The 16,032-nt window shown below is 45.2% G+C and overlaps 1 protein-coding gene across 1 annotated transcript in view; it reads right to left on the bottom strand.

Annotated features, from left to right (window-relative positions):
- Nucleotides 1–748: 748 nt before the first annotated feature.
- The window catches only part of WNT3A (Wnt family member 3A), a 93,894-nt gene continuing 78,610 nt past the window's right edge, over nucleotides 749–16,032 (bottom strand). The window contains exons 3-4 of the mRNA XM_068673210.1: nucleotides 12,557–12,822; nucleotides 749–9,340 (exon numbers count right to left, since the gene is read on the bottom strand). Coding sequence (XP_068529311.1) covers nucleotides 8,861–9,340; nucleotides 12,557–12,822 — 746 coding nt within the window. The 3' untranslated portion in view covers nucleotides 749–8,860. The remainder of the gene's footprint in view (nucleotides 9,341–12,556; nucleotides 12,823–16,032) is intronic.

Raw genomic sequence — 16,032 nt, 5'->3', positions numbered from 1 at the left:
GTGTCACAGTATGCTACTTGTCTCCCAGAACCTTCCCATAGGAAAAGTTCTTTTGTTGTTTGTAGGTGTGTTCATTTAGAACCGCTGTAGAAAAATAGACATCTCTGGAAGGTGATTTATATCATCTCAGCTCCATGCTTTACATAAATAGGATGAATAGGTGTGCTCAAGTCCCTCCACCATTGCCTATAAAGGGTCTTCAAGGGCTGGTTTGGAGAAGATGTCTGGTCTGTGAGGGCCGAAGCTGGGTGGTTTGAATGTCTCCTAAGTAGTAGCAGTTGTTCACCATGCACCATCTCTCAGACATCAGTAACCCCATGGGTGCTCTTCGTCTTCCCCATGCTTGAAGCCAGATGCTGTCTTTTGGCCACCTTTCTTCACATTACATGTGGACTCCTGGAAGGAAACTGGCTCCCTGTCCCAGTGATGCTCGTCTGAGAAATGGGCTCATGGCAGTTTGAGTGTTTTACTCTTAACAGAATTGACATCTACCACACAGCAGGGCATGGGTTAAATGGCACCAAATCAGACGGCATCTCTTGTTCCAAAGAACATGGCTTCTGTCCTACAAGGACAAGATGTATATATTTCTTCCCTACCTCTCCCCAGTTGCATTTCAGCCTATGGTATGGAATACCATCCCATCAGAACTGCAGAACGGTTGGAAAAACATCCAAACACAAATTAAAATTAATGCTTTTTTTTTTTTTTTTTTTAATTTTCATTATAAAGTTAACACATCTATCAAACTTAACTGGTAACAAAAAACAGTTACAAGACATTGCTAGTGTGCTGTCAGTAGAAAATAGGGTAAAAGCCAATGAGGTCACAAGCACAACAGCAGAGCAACAACACTGTCCCGATGAGTTATTTCCGCAAATATATTCTCTTACTAATATATACATTTATTCATAAAATAAATAATCATAAAAAAATCATCAGACTTAACAAAATACTGAGGAAAAAAAAGGTGACAATCCTACTTTGTACAATAGCTTTGGAATTTCAGGTTGTATCATACATGCATTCTGTACAAAGGGGTGCTCAGGTGGGGTAAGGGCAGGGGCAGGTTGGGGAAGGGTTACAGACAGTGATGTAGCTCTGAACAGGGAGATGTAATCAGGCAGACAGTCTGTGGGAAGGGAAAGCAACAGCGAAAAACCCACCCGCAAGAAGATACTTGTCCTTGACTTCTGGACAAGCATGTTTCGTACCACAGGGAAATCCCCTGTGCTACTACAGGGTTGTGTTTTATGCCTTCCACACTGCTAGTGGGCTTGTCAGACAGTCCAAAGCAATGAGAGGTCCTGTTTGGGCAGGTTTTGGCCTGGGAGTGACAGAAATGATGCTGTAAGAGACAGAGATAGAGTGGGTCTCCACCAAGATGAAGAGGCGTAAGGCTGAGCTGCAGTCAGTAGAGGACAGGCAGGCAGTGGGGCAACTGAGTCTGGAGGAATGCTTATCAGTGGGAATGGAGGCTTCAGTGGGGAGGATTTGATCACAAACAGGAGGATTTGGGAGGTTTTGGGAGCCTGCCTCAGGAAGGCTTGGGCCTCTTGTGCTTTGCAAGTGGCAGCAGTGGGTGGCAAGTGCGTCAGGAAGGGTCCCTGACAAAACAGTGCCTTCCCTCAAAAACACGGGTGATACTCAGCTGCTTACTAGCCTATGTAGCAGATGTGCCTTCAGGCTTTTTGGTAGAGTGGAATGAGTAGTGAGAAATAAATAAATACTAATAAATAAGAAGAAACTTGGAAAAATAAAAGAAAATGAAAAAAGCATCTCCTCACACCTTCTCCACTCTCTACTTTCATGCAGAGCTGTCCAAGACCTCCCTTGGTCCACAGAACATGTATAAAAAGAGCAAGGTCTGCAGAGACAAAGTTAGGTGGAGAAGATGCTTGTGACTGTTGTGTCTCAGGAGCTTTCTCTATTTGGATGGTATTCACATAACAGCAAGATTTTGCCTGTAGATGACTTGGTGGGACTTGTCAATATTCATTATGTGCTCACCAAGAGAAACAGCAGAGATGCTCCCTTGGGGTCAAACCCATCACATACCAGTCAGTAAGTTGGTTTCAAATAATCATTCCTCCAGAATACATCCACCCTCCCTTTGATATGCTTGTAAGTCTGGCATTATGGAAATGATGCCTCCTGATATATGTCAGTCTAAGGGAGAGCAGAACTGGGCCCACAGACAGATTTCCATCTTAGAGTCTCCAAAGACACAAGAGTTAGGCACCTGGAGTGGGGTCCAGCTCAGAGATTAAGACACACAATTGCAGATGCCTGCAAGCATGTGTCTCTGTGTGAGTTAGATGCCTAAACACCGGTATTTGATGGAAATTGTCAGCACAACCAGTGGGGCCTAAAGAATGGTTCACCTTGCCCTATAGTGGACACTTAGACTTGGCCAGATGAACTACTTGCTAGCCTCCACTGCCAATTGACTAGGAGATCAACTGAGCTGATCATGCACAGGCGTCTAGTGCCATCTGGGATGCCCTGGGGTTTCTGAGACATCTGCATGTGGCTGGCAGATATGCCACAGGACTTAAAGGGAGGCCACACTCTTCCAGAGCAGCTGCTAGAAGCCAGCGGGGTACCCTGGGGCATCCCAAATGACTCTAGATGCCTATCTTCAATGATTCAATTCAACCCTAGATGCTATGTTTAGGCAAATGCATCCCATCATCATTGCTTGTATGGAAGTTCAAGCACCGACCTCACTTGTAGGTGCCTACATTAAAGCATCTCACTTTGTGTCCTGAATCCCAACCCCTGGTGCCTGGGAGTTAGATATAATGGCCTCACGTTTGTTCTTGAGAAAATCTCCCCCTCCAAGGTGGAGACGCATCAAAGACACCTCTGGAAACTGCAGGGAAGTGGGAGCAGAATGACTTGCCCAAGCCCACACAGCCACCATCAACATCAGGAATGAGGGCTAAACACCCATTTCTCACAAAGGAAGCAAAGGAGCCTCTGTTTCCAACCCAATGTACACATCTACACCCAGCAGTGGCTAACAGAGACCTGAGGCAGCAGGGTCCTGTCCCTTGGCTGAGCAGTGATGAAGTGCAGATCAGCAGCTTTTGTTGGAGCACACAGGAGAGGGCAGGGAACGTGAGCACTGGGGGTTAAGACATGAAGAAAAACGATTGAGCAAAAAGCAAGATGGATCCCACTGCTGCTGTTCCGTGAGATAAGGGAAATCTAGAAGAGAGACTTTAACATACTAAGAAGTCCCTACTATAACAGCCTAGTTTCATCTTGGAGGGAGAGCGGAGAACAGAAGAAATACAGAGATGAAGAAGAGATGGGACCTCCTCCCACCCAGCCCACTTTCTCTCCCATCCTCTAACACTCTCTCTACAGCTTTTCCCAAATATCTGCCTGGACACACGACTGACAGACCTGAGCGAACACCTCACTGTGCCACTGAGAGCAGAGCATCGCCTTCTCAGCAGCCTCAGCTCTCTGCAGGTCTCTGGCAGAGCCAGGAGTCATTTTCTGATGGGAAGCTGATACTGTTTGTCAGTTCTAACCAGGCACAATGGCTGGTGTCTGCAGGGAAATTTGATTTGCTGCATTTTTTGTGGCCTTATATATCTTCCTGAAGCTTATCATTAAGGCATCAAGGGAAGGCTGGGGTAATTTCCATAGCACAGGACCCAGAACTAGATTCAAAACTCCCAGCTCCTGCCGTGTGCTCAAACTGTAACCCAGAATATCCCCTGGAACACCAAAACACAGATTTTCTGCACTGAAACCTCCCCTTGAAGCTAAAAAGTGACCCAGAGCTCATAGAATGAGGAAGTGTTTCTTCTGTATTTGAAATTAGGGGTGGGGAAAGTACAAGCATATGAACACACATGACAAATGCATTACAATCCATGGACATTTCTATAGCAATAGAACTGAATGCACTGAAAACACCCAAAATATTTCAGATTGAATTCCAGACAAAATTTCTTTATGAGGATTAGCTAACACAGAAACCCTGCAGTGCCCAGCTAAGATTACAGCATTTCTGTTTGTGGGGCTGATATGACTGGTGCAAACTCGGAGATTTCTGCACCAGATTGCATTTTGTGACATGGCTGTCCCTGCAGTGCTCTCCCAAGATTAAATCCTGACTGCTTTGGTTGTGCAAATAAAGCCCCTTGTAAGCAGTGGAGACAATTCTGGAGACTTCAAAAATATTTTGGAGAAGACTGTCAGTGCAATACATCAGGAGTCCAGTAATAGAAAAGTCATGCATTCCCCTCCCCGCATTTTTCTTTTCTCTGAGAAAGAGAAATCCCCAAATTCTAAAACTAAACCAAGACAACAAAAAGCTCCTAAACCTTCCATTTCTTTCACAGAAAGAAAAGAGGTGAGGCCAAATTCACCCCTCGCATATAACTCTGTTGACTTCAATGAGGTTGAATGCGGAACTGATGGGCCAATCAAACCCATCTGTTCAGCTAAAGGAAAAGTTGGATAGCAGCATGTAAGATGAATTAAATTATGTTCCTTTTTATTTTCATTTTTTACATCTGTGTTACTTGGCTGGATGATACCCTTTCCCTTTTCCCTGGTACTGCCAGGCACATCCCTGATAAAAACCATCTGCTTGAGGACAAACCTCACCACACGTGAAGACTGAGGGAAAGGGTACCATGGAAAATGGAGTTTGAGTTGGAAATGAATGATCTTTTCCTTTTGTGGAAACTGTCACAAACTAATGTGGAGGGGAAATTTTTACAGAAACACACTGCCAGGCAATTGAACAATTCAACTGTCTACAATAGGCATCTCACGTCCTTTTTGGTACCCGATGGTCTCTAACGTATCTGCCCAGATTTAGTACAAATGACACAGGACTGTGGGAGTCCTATGGCATTGAAGCAACAGCTGCATCCCAATGGGATATTTTAGGGCACCTCAAATGTCACTAGATGCTTGTATTATTGAGTGTAGCCCAAAGTCCTCTATGTGAGGAAGGCCCTACCGTTCTGAAAGACTTGGAGAATCTGAGGCAGAAGGCAGCTTTGGGTTGTATTTAGACCGTTCCCTAAATGAGGCCCATCGTAGGCAAGATGATGGACAGGGAGAGACAGCACCTCACTCCTCATTGACTTGGTCTTTGATATCATTGCAATGGGAACCCTGACATGAGACACCAAAAGTAGACAGTGGAGTGGGATCTTAGTTTTTCAAACACATTCCCAGAATTCATGTGCATAAACTAGCAATGCCCCAAGTGAATTCTCCAAAGCTGTGGAGCCAGATGCAGGCCTAGCACGTGTACTCAGCAGTCCCTTGCTTCCAGACTCCTAGCAGGCTCTCCCTTTCCCCTCCACATAGTTAGGCAGAGACAGACCCGGGACTAGGACCCTCAGATGCACCTGGGGTCATTAGCTGAATTCACACAGGCATTTTTCATAGACTTCTCTAGCAGCTGCTCCATCCCTTACACTATACAACCCCTTACTACCATTAGTTGATGACTAATTACATAATAACACCTAACAAATATGCATAGGTTTTGTTAAAAATCCCTCAAATAGGCTGGAAGTCTCTGAGCACTGAGCTCCTTCAAAAGCCCAGTTTTGAATGGAGTACAGTTTCCAGCCAATTTCAGCTGATAATCAGATTGTAGCTTCACCTCTTTGACTCATGGTGGACTTCACATCATCAGACTGTACCCAGTCTGAAAGTTCATCATCTAGTATGAGCTCATCAGCTAAAGCTGGAGGAAAGACAGAGGTTCATCCAGAAGGCAATTTACCAAACCTAGCTTAGATACCATCCTAGGCTATGATGAATCACCTTCTGCACTTATTTGTGTCTTGCCATTGATCCTAGTAGAAAAGTAGAGTAGAAGTAAATTCTACTCCTGCAGTCAAAATCTATTTGTTCACCTTAAGAAGCAATTGCTCAGGAGATGCCTAGCTATTGTTGTTTCCATGCTTCTCAAAGAGCTTCACATGCTAGTGATATTGAGCTTGGTTCTGGTGAAAATGCAGAAATTGTGAATGTTAGCCTGCTGTGGATGGGTTGGGGTTAAAATTCAACTCCCCCATGCAAAGAAGTCAAATCCTTCAACCCATTTCTTCACTGGCATGTTGTAAAACAAGGAGTTTGAAATCACTCTGTTTAAAGATATCAGGGTAAAATCAGCGGGTGTGGTCCTGCTGAAGTCAATGGACCGAGACAGAACATGATCTGCAGTGATCTGCATCCTCACTCTTGGGGCAGAAATCTCTGACACAAGTCCTTGGCATGACATGTCTAACATCTCTCACTGCAACTGCTATCACTACGTTATATTAAGTAAACCAGACTTAACTTCCTTTGTCTATTTTTTTTTCAATTAATGCCTTCCACCTTGTATGTTTTTTCCTTTAGTGTTTTCTTTCTTGACAGCTTGTGTTTGAATATTGGTTACTGTGGCAATTTCCCCCTGCAGTGGCCTCCTTCTCTATTTGTTACAATGATCAGATTTTCCTTTTTCCCAAGACAGTATTATAAAAATCAGCCATACTTCTATTCATTGGTTCATCTTTGTCTCTATTTTTAGTGACCTATTGCTTTTCATCAGCTGATTTGTGACCATCCACTGCAAGCAATGTTTACGCATACAGATCAATCGTTTTCCTCCCCATTTCTTTCTTTGTTTCTCTTGATCTTTCCTTCTCTCCTTCCCTCCCTCCCGTATCTCTCCCCTCATTTCATTACAGCTTTTTTGCAGAGAGTTAACCGAAGTGCCTCCACCAATACACAAAACTTCCTCATGTCCTTGGGCACAGCCCTGAGACATAGGGTGATGCATAAACTGTACCAGCCTAGGAGTAGTCCTGAGAGACGCCATGACTCATGGAGTCAACCCTTGGAGGCATCATTTCCCCTGCTTTCTCTCTGATGGGATTAAGTTCTATTTGCTCCCTGTCTCTTCTGCATAGTCTCTCTTTCTCTTTCTGTTCTGGGAATAAGCTGACATGCTGGGAGAGAAGAGCCCTCTGATTTCACTGCACAGATATCCAGGTGTGAACTAGCTAACAACCATGATTACATTGCCTTACTCTTCATGAAAAGACTCTTATGGGTCACTGGGAGTTAGACCACAACCCATCTCCCTCCCTGAATGAAAGGAAAGAAAAAAATGCCAATCCTTAGTCCTTTTCCCAAGATAGGAACTCAAAGGTATGAGTGAATCAAAGAGTTTGTAGGGCAACTGAATCAGAGGCTAAATAGACTACGATTCCATGCTCGATTCACCACTCATTTATGCTGGTATTGACCAGGAATAACTCAAGCAAAGAGCAGAATTACAGTGCTGTAAATACCAAGGAGATGGGCTGAGATTCAGGCCTGATACCCATATGGCTGAAGGAAGCCCTGATGCCTGCAGAAGAAGTGAGAGGTGTTTCTGTAAACTGGCAGTCCTGATCTGATACCCGAAGTAGAGCAGCGTGCAAAGAAGGGCAGTTGGAAGTGAAGAGTGGAGACGGGGCAGCACTGCACAGTTGGGATTTGGCTCCGTGTCCAACCTCTGGGCTCATTCAGAGTCTGGATTCCATGCATTTTAACCTGGGCCACTTTTAGATACGGGAATGGCTGTAGAAATTAGGCGAGGAACCAAATTTGTCTAGAGTCTGAAACTGCTCCAACTTGCGGGGGGAGAGGGTTGGCTCACCATCACGTAAATTACTGGGTGACAAACAGTCCTTCAGAGTCATGTTCCTGACAGACTTGTGGTCTAAGGGTTTTGCTAAGTGCCCGGGGGAAGCCTGTATGGGGTGCGGAGAGTGGATGGACTAAGTGCACTTTCCACTGTTGGTGATGGTGTTCTGTAATGGAGTGGGAGAGATAAACACTTTCCCTCTCCTCCTCTACTGGAACGAGCTGGGGTGCTCAGGAGTCAGATATCCCACCCCCAGCTGCACTTCAGCCCGAGGAGAATCACCCTGCACCTCTTGTTTTTTCCGAGGAAGACTCGTTGGCTGAGCCACAGCTGGAGCACCATGTCCATCATGGGACTGTCTCCTCAATGCACAGACCGAGTCCTCTTCACTTCACTTATCAGGCACTGAAATTTTTTGTACCATGCACATCACCTGTGTGCCAATAGGGCATTTGCAGGAAACCATCGGCAGTCCTCTCTCTTTCTCTCCTTTTCCCTTCTTTTCTCCCTCCCTCCCACTCTATAGGTGTCACTGCATCCTGTGTCAAATCTGGCAGAAGCTACTATGCTAAAAAGTTCATGCGAAGAGCCTGTCCACTCTACAGCTCTATAATATATTTGTAGACTTCTCTGGTTCCAGGGCAAAAGCAAAGGAAAATGTGCATTTAAAAAAAAAATCATTAACTTATCTGCTTTTATTTCTTTTGCTGCTGTTGTTGTTGCTCATATTATGCACAGAGTCTGGCCATTTGGGTATGTAGATAGATCTCAGAAAGTTTAGTGCTGCTGGCCAACACAGCCTCTCCCTGGCTGAGGGAAAAGGAGATATATAGGAAGATGCAAGTCTTTCAAAGGACACTTAATCACACAAGTCACTTCAAGTGGGCAAGAGCAGAACAAATCCATGCTTTTGCTGATGCTCTTCTTTCCAGCTCTGTGTCGTCGGCTAGTTAAAAAGCCACTGTCTCCTACAGGATGCATCATTGTGGCATAACTTGTGTGACTGCCAGATGTACCTCGGGATAGCCCAGAAGTCATTAGACCTATTCTATCCAACCAGTTTTAGCCTTTATTTTTTATTTTTTATTCTTTTAATATCAAAAAGTAGACTTCTCTCATGTCTGCAACCTCAGAGGAAGTAGGCTCGAATCTGTTTCTCCACTTGGAGCCCAGCAAAGGGTTTTGCCCACTTTATTTGCACGTGTGGACATCGTAGACTCGTATGCACTCCTGGCAGCGGACATAGCAGCACCAGTGAAAGATACAGTGGCACTTCTCTTTCCGTTTCTCAGTCCTCGTGTTGTGCCCGCGGCCGCAGCACAAAAGGTCGCAACCGTCAATCCCGTGGGAAGTGACATTACAGATCCTGTCACGGGTCCCGAAGGAACCTGTCTCAGGGTTGGGCTCACAAAAGTTTGGAGAGTTCTCGTAGTAAACCAGGTCCTTCTCAGTTGGAGCCTTGAAGAAGTTGTATTTGGGCCTGAGGGTCTCGACCCAGCCACGGGATTCCCGGTGTTTTTCCACCACCATTTCAGATGCACTATCGTACTTGTCCTTGAGGTAGTCACCGATGACCCTGAAGTCTGGCTGAGACCACCAGCAGGTCTTCACTTCGCAGCTGCCTGAGAGGCCGTGACATTTGCACTTCAGATGCATGAGCTCAATGATAGACTGGAAAAGAGAAGGAGAGGAAAGGCAAAGAAGAGGGAAGACGTTAGCCTGTAATCAAAACACAAATCATTTTGCTATTTAGCCAGGATTTCCTAAAGAACTGGAGTGTTTTCATAGGTATATTTGCACACTTGTGAACAAGAACCACCTTATCCTTCAGTCAATGCACTGCACAGATACAGGGGTCTGAGGCAAATAAAAGTTTCACAACTTTATTATTTTCAGTAGCTATCTCTGATTCCCACCCCAACTTTAAGCATCTATTGAGTGCTTTCACTAAGGGCTGAAGTGATCTGTACACTCTAATTTTTATCTTATCAATGTTCATGTGTGAGTATTGCAGTATTGTCACCTAAGAATACAATTCAGATGCATCTAGGCAGAAAAGCAAAGAACAGAGAAACCTACTAAAACAAATATTTTCATAAGTGGAATATATAGCTATTCCACTGGAAATTAAATAAATGATAGATGGCCTGATCATCCAGCCCAGAGTTCCATCTTTTATGTATGTTTGCATGTTTATTTAAGCAAACAAGGTTCTAGCCTCTAGGCTATGTTCAGAAACCTGAAAAGTAATTTATTTTTTATTTTTAAGCCAAACGCACGATGTTTTTAAAAACATTTCAAAGAAAAATTAGGAGCCCAACTTCTGATTTTGAAAGGCTCAGACTTCAACATAAAGAACTGTGCTAGAGTAGACGGAAAGGTGATTGTTGAGCTTAGAGGTTTGCTGTGTGCTCTCACCACTCATGAAATTATTCTAAAGGTTTTTAGAGGTGTTGCCCTCCAGTATTCTGAGGTGGGAGACAAGCCTTATGCAACTTACTTGATAATCTGCATTTTCAGGCTGATCAGCAAATTTCTGGGTACGTGAACAGACTAGTGCCAGCCTGAGTCCAAAAGATTTGCCATGAATCAGCACCTTGATGTTCACCAGGTGCTTTCCTGTGTTATTTACGGAGTATCACACGCCGCAAAGGAGGTTGTAATTAGTGATGAGAGAGAACCACAAAATGTATGGTTCATATAATCATGCTGAACTTAATCAAAGCTTCTGGCCTGGTGGTAGGGTTTGAGTTCATAACATGAAACATTGCCTATGGCTCAGGTTTAGCTGGAAACACTTGAGCATGGAGGCCTGGAACAGCTACCCCATGAGTGCTGGCATGGCGAGAATGACAAACATTATGCTTTATAAAACAAAGGATTTCAGATGGGACATTTGCTCCCTACTTTTTGAAATTTGTAAAACATCCAAGAATAACTCAATGTCAGCTCTCTCTAGGCCTGAGATCACATGGATGTTTGTTCACAGCTCATTTTTTTTTTTTCCAAGGACTCTCACTTTAAGGGAAATCCCTCCTTTCCACAGCTTCTCCACAGTCCTCTTTATCTCATTAGCTCTCCCAGTAACTACCACCAGCAATGTACCTTGAGGTACCTGGAATAATTTGGGCCAGTGCTTGAGGAAACCACATTACTTTTTATATTCTTCCTCACTGTGGACAATTTTTGTTTGTGGTGGTATCTTATTTTGAAAGATTGTACCCCCTATTTCAGACCAGCTGTCCTGTGGTGTGAGGTGGGGTAACTCCACAGGGGTTTGGCCACCTGAGGAGCTCCCAGCAAAGTCCTAGTAAGGACAGAGGTTTCCTAGCCCTGTGCAACTGTGCTTGATTTGCTATGTCTCATGGTACAGTTATGTGTTCTCCTAGGCATGTGTAAGGTCTGCTCTTGAGGGAACAAGACCACATTAACCTCTTTTGATTGCAGTGAGGTATCTTTTCTTCCACTGAAGGATGAACTAATTCAAATTTATTGCATGAGGAAAAAAAGCTGTTATCTTACAGGTGCTGTGGAATGGTCTCCATTAGCAGGAGCTTTGCGATTTAATTTCACAAATTGTTTCCCATAGATTAAGTTCTTCAGGCATTTATAGGGTATTCTTGAGATGAAAAAGACAATGCCCTGTTATTGGGATTTTCCCACCTTACAAAGAAAATTCACTGTTTGTGAGTCAATCACTGTGAGGAGGGCAAGACTTAGTACTTTCAGTTCCCTTATATAGTTTTTCAGTGTCTGTCTGAAGTGAAAACAGACTAGTTGGCTTTGTGATATGGTCAATGTTTAATCAGGAGGCACCAGAGTCACATTCTCATTCATTTTCTCTAAATACTCTGGGAAAGAGTGTTGAGAAGAAGGGTGGTGGGAAATGCTTTCCTGCTCTTCCTCACTTTCAAGTCTACAGGGCAGGATGGTGGTCCCAGGGGAAAGGACTCCAAACCACTGGGCTCTCTGCAAGGGCTCCTGCAGGATTGCACCCCGTGGACACCAGTGATTCATCCTTCTCCATCCTGATGGGACTTTCTAGACAATGTGTCCAGAGTGGTACAAATGCTGGGGACTTCTGGGGCACAAGCTGAGATGTCTGTAGATTTTATAGGTCCATAGTATAAAGCAAGGGGTCTGCAATTGTACATTTGGGTACAGAAATCTCACTTCAGGCAGCAAAGTCCTTTCATAGGTTGGCCTGGATGCGCATCTCCTGCCTGACAGTTGCACTCAGACTTAGATTCATTTCCTAAACTCAAGAATCTAATGCCATTTGTGAGCTCCGTGGGTGTCCAAGGCGTCAGATCAAAGGGGGCAGAAGACGTGCAGACCCACAGTCTTTCCCGGTAGCTACCCACAGACAAGCTGGATGCTTCAGAATAACTTTCTCAGGTTATACTTAAATGTCTTCACTTAACCAGCTGAATCTTGCCCATAAACTATGGTCCATTTCTATTAACTTCAGATGCCTACAGTACAGACATCTCAGAGCTCTCCTGCCTGAAGCCAGGGGAGGGAGACAGGCATCGTTCAGCTGAGCTATTTCAAATGTCTACTTTCAGCTGAGATGAAATTCCACCCTAGCACTGCCTGTTTTCATCCATTCACTACAGAGATGTCTGTACAACTAACTCCAAGGTAGGCATTTACTCTGAGTGGATGAATTTACTTTTAGCTTCAATAGACCAGGCATAGAGAACCATTGACCACCTCTCTGAAAGAACTTTTGTGGGCCTCATGTCATCACTTCATAAAGTAAACCAACCCAGATTTAGGTGTGATTATTGCCTCAGTTCCCTCTGGATGTTCGCTGCAGGTTTCTAATGTGTCAGGTAAGAAATCAGTAAAGGAGATCAAGAAAGTGAAAATAAATGTCCTTACGGTCCTTCCAGCTTCGTTGTTGTGCCTGTTCATGGCTGACCGAGCATCTGGTCTGTTCTCCCGGGCATCAGCAAACTCCCGAGACACCATGCTCCCAAACTCCACGTCCTCGCTGCAGCCTCCCCATTTCCAGCCTTCCCCTGGGGAGCCTTTGTGGCGAGTGTCACAGCCGCAGATGGTGGCTGAGCCCTCGGCGCAGGATCTGGTCACTGCAAAAGCCACTCCAGCAGAGGCAATGGCATGGACAAAGGCTGATTCCCTGGTAGCTGTGAGAGACAGAAATCAAGGAATAGTGGTCAATGAAAGGGCTATGTGTGGCCGTGACCAGAGCTGTGAACACCTTCTCTTGAGGGCATAGCAGAAGGCCAGGAAACTCTCCTCTGTGGTCTAAAGAAATGGTTTTATGGATATGAGCTCCTATGCAGAGAGGACCAGGCTTGATGCAAGCTCACTGAAGTCAAACAATGCATTTTTGTCTAAGATCTTAGGATGGGGCCATGGAAGACAAAAAGCAGTGGAAAAATGAGCTTCACAGGGCATACAAACTACAGCCATTAAGCAGTCCTTTGCTGGCAATGCACCAAGTAGCCATACACAAAGCTGCAACGTTGGCTTCAGATGTGTAGAAGCTGGGCCATGAATGCAGATCTGTGCTTAATGCCAGCCATCACCCTTCATGGTGGGACCAACACCCACTGACTGGGAGAGCTGCTGACGGCTGGAAGGTGGAAAAATATCAGGGTGCTTTGATACTTCTCTATCCTGACTTTTGTGTAAACTAAATACTGTCCCCACACTCCACCTTCTTTTTCCTGGCCTCGCAAGCTCACCTTGGGACAATGTTCAAAATATAGCAACTTGCGTGCACCAAAAGCTTGGTTCACTTGCCTAATGAAGGCTCCGGCTAAGGGGACTGAGAATGAGCTTTCCTTTTCTGCCTATTGCTACAGATGTGGGATGGGATCAGCCAAAAGATTTCATAGTTAGGGACTGATGAGCCTTGGTCTCTGTGGAGACCTTCCTTCACAGACTTTTGTCATAGCTAGAGCTGGGAGGAGGAGGGCAGCTCAGTGTTAGTATGGCTTTCCTGGTTTCCAGTGCTTTTTCCACAATGTGCTGAAATGAAAACCTATCAAAGTGCTTTGAAAAAGGGGAATATACCAAATCATCACTTTTTTTTTTTTTTTTCATTCTTTCTCTTCACTCACTTGAAAATGACCTTGGAGTTCAACACTGCACCTCAGAAAACACCACTGCGATGTTTTTTGGCTTCCACAAAAATGACATTTTTATCATGAAAATGGCTAGTCTCAAATCCTTGAGTCTGAGATAGTTCAAAGGTGGCAACTTTTCTGATAACTTGCCTCCCTTAACCTCATATGCCTTTACCCACAAGAGCTATAGGTCTTGCCTATAGACCAGGTAGCCAAGAAAGAGTGCTGCCTGACGCCTTTTGAATGATTAGGATAGCACAGCGAATAGAACGAAGAAGGCAGGTTAAGTTTTCAGCTGATGCAGCTTCACCAACTTTCACTGAGCTTTGCATCATCTTACGAGGTACCTCCATAAATCCTCTAAAACCTTCATTGGACCACATTTTGCTGATCTGAGCTTTCCCTGGGCATTTTGGCTTAATATTTACCTTCTGGATGCTTCCAGGTTTTACTAACACATGGACAATTTAATATGCCAAGCCCCAAATCCAACACGTTCTTGGGGGGAAATCAAAACTGCATGCTTGCAGAGAAGTCTCGGCTGGATTGAAGGCTTAAGCAAGACCTTTTGCAGTGCTTCTTTGCTTTGGGAAGACTACCAAACACAACAATATGCAAATCAAATAATGTGCATGAACTTACAAGCCGAAGGTATGAGCAATGTCCTGGAACACGATGTCAGTGCGCACCGTGAGGTTAGTAAGTCACTGAGGGCTGGAACCAAAAAAAGGAAAATGCAGGAACCCTCAGTTCCACAGTGTGATTTTGAAAAATCCTTGTTCAGCATCTGTCCAGCCTGGAGGATCTCAGCTACCCACAGCTGTGACCGTACAGCTCCTGAGCTGTGTGAAAGCTTGGCTTTTGAGCATGAGTAGGTGAGTCCAGTTCTAACTGGACTGGGGATTTGGCTTCTTGCCCTTGCTAAAGCCCAGATGGGATCCTGAAACCAGAACCCTGGAGTGGGAGTTTGATATGGTGTCTCTGATGGCCAGTGCTTGGGTTCGTGAAAGGCAAAGGCTTCTCATAACGTCCAGTCAGACAAGCTGGTGGGATGAATCCCATCACTACCTGGCAGAGAGATGGAGGATACAGTGACCAGGAAACAGCTGAGACATCTACTTTCTCCAACTGTGGCCTAGCTCATCTTGAAAGCTTTTGATATGATGTTATACCACAGACAGGAGAGGAAGATGATGATTCTTCATCCTCACCCCTTCTGCCCGATAGCTGTGGTGGCTAAAGCCTTTTTCCTCTGCTCTGTGGCAGAGGCTTGATCCAGGCCTTTGGCTACTTGGGAAGGAGCTGCAGGCACTGAATTGGTGTCTGTGAATGCTGTGGAGATCCCACTGTCCACATGGCCTCACCATGCTAGAACTTAAAAGAAAGCAGCTGCAGCCACAGTGTTGGTACAGAAAGCCTTGTCCTGTGTGGGTTTGAGAGGGGTGGCCTTGGGTTAGGAGCCCACAAGTGCTGGATTCTACCCAGGTTTCATCAGCAGCCATGGTCTCAGAAGGGAGCAATGCAGAGAGTCTGCAGTACTTCTGCATTTACCAGGAGCTGGGCATGGCTGAACATGGGGTTACAGTAGCACAGCTTTGGTTGTAGGTACCCAGTTCTGCCCAAATCCCAGGTCTGTTACCTCAGCTCTCCACTGGTGCTGGCCCTTTCTGAAAGCCTCCAGCTCCAGGAGGGTATTGATAGGATTTGCCTTAAGAAGCGCCGACTATACTTGTCTCTCCTCTTCCCAGAAAGAGCCCAATGCCTTTTACAGCCTGTATATGCGGTAATCACTCCCCTGCTTTTGAAATGCAGCCACCCCTGGGGTGGAGTGCAGCCACCACTTAACAGCACACAACAGGAAGCAAATAGCATTGTATCTGATCGTAACTACCTGGGGAATGTAGGCAGGCAGAGCAAAGCTGAAATCTGGCCCCGGGCACTGGGGTTAGGAGTTTGTCTCTTGAGAAAGTTGCAGCCGATCTCTTAATGACTGCATGAAATTAGGGCACTGGGTTTACTTCTCCTACCCCTAACTTAAGGCAGCGAGTTCAATATTGACGCAGATGGAGGAGCGCCATCGCGTGAATCACGTCCTGCCACCTACCAAGTTATGGGACTGTCCTTCCATTACTAAGCAGACCTGACCCTGTTGAGCTCTGGAGAGCTCCCCAGGTTGTAGCCGGAGGCGGTGTGGCTGCAGGAATGGAGAAGGAGTGTATAGAGATACAGATAAGCAGAAGGAAAGCATGCACTTGTAATGGA

Source organism: Anas acuta, chromosome 2, assembly GCF_963932015.1.
Source record: "Anas acuta chromosome 2, bAnaAcu1.1, whole genome shotgun sequence".
NCBI classification, from domain to species: domain Eukaryota; kingdom Metazoa; phylum Chordata; class Aves; order Anseriformes; family Anatidae; genus Anas; species Anas acuta.
Note: the sequence above shows the minus strand (reverse complement) of the source record. Positions and strands in the feature narration are given on the sequence as shown.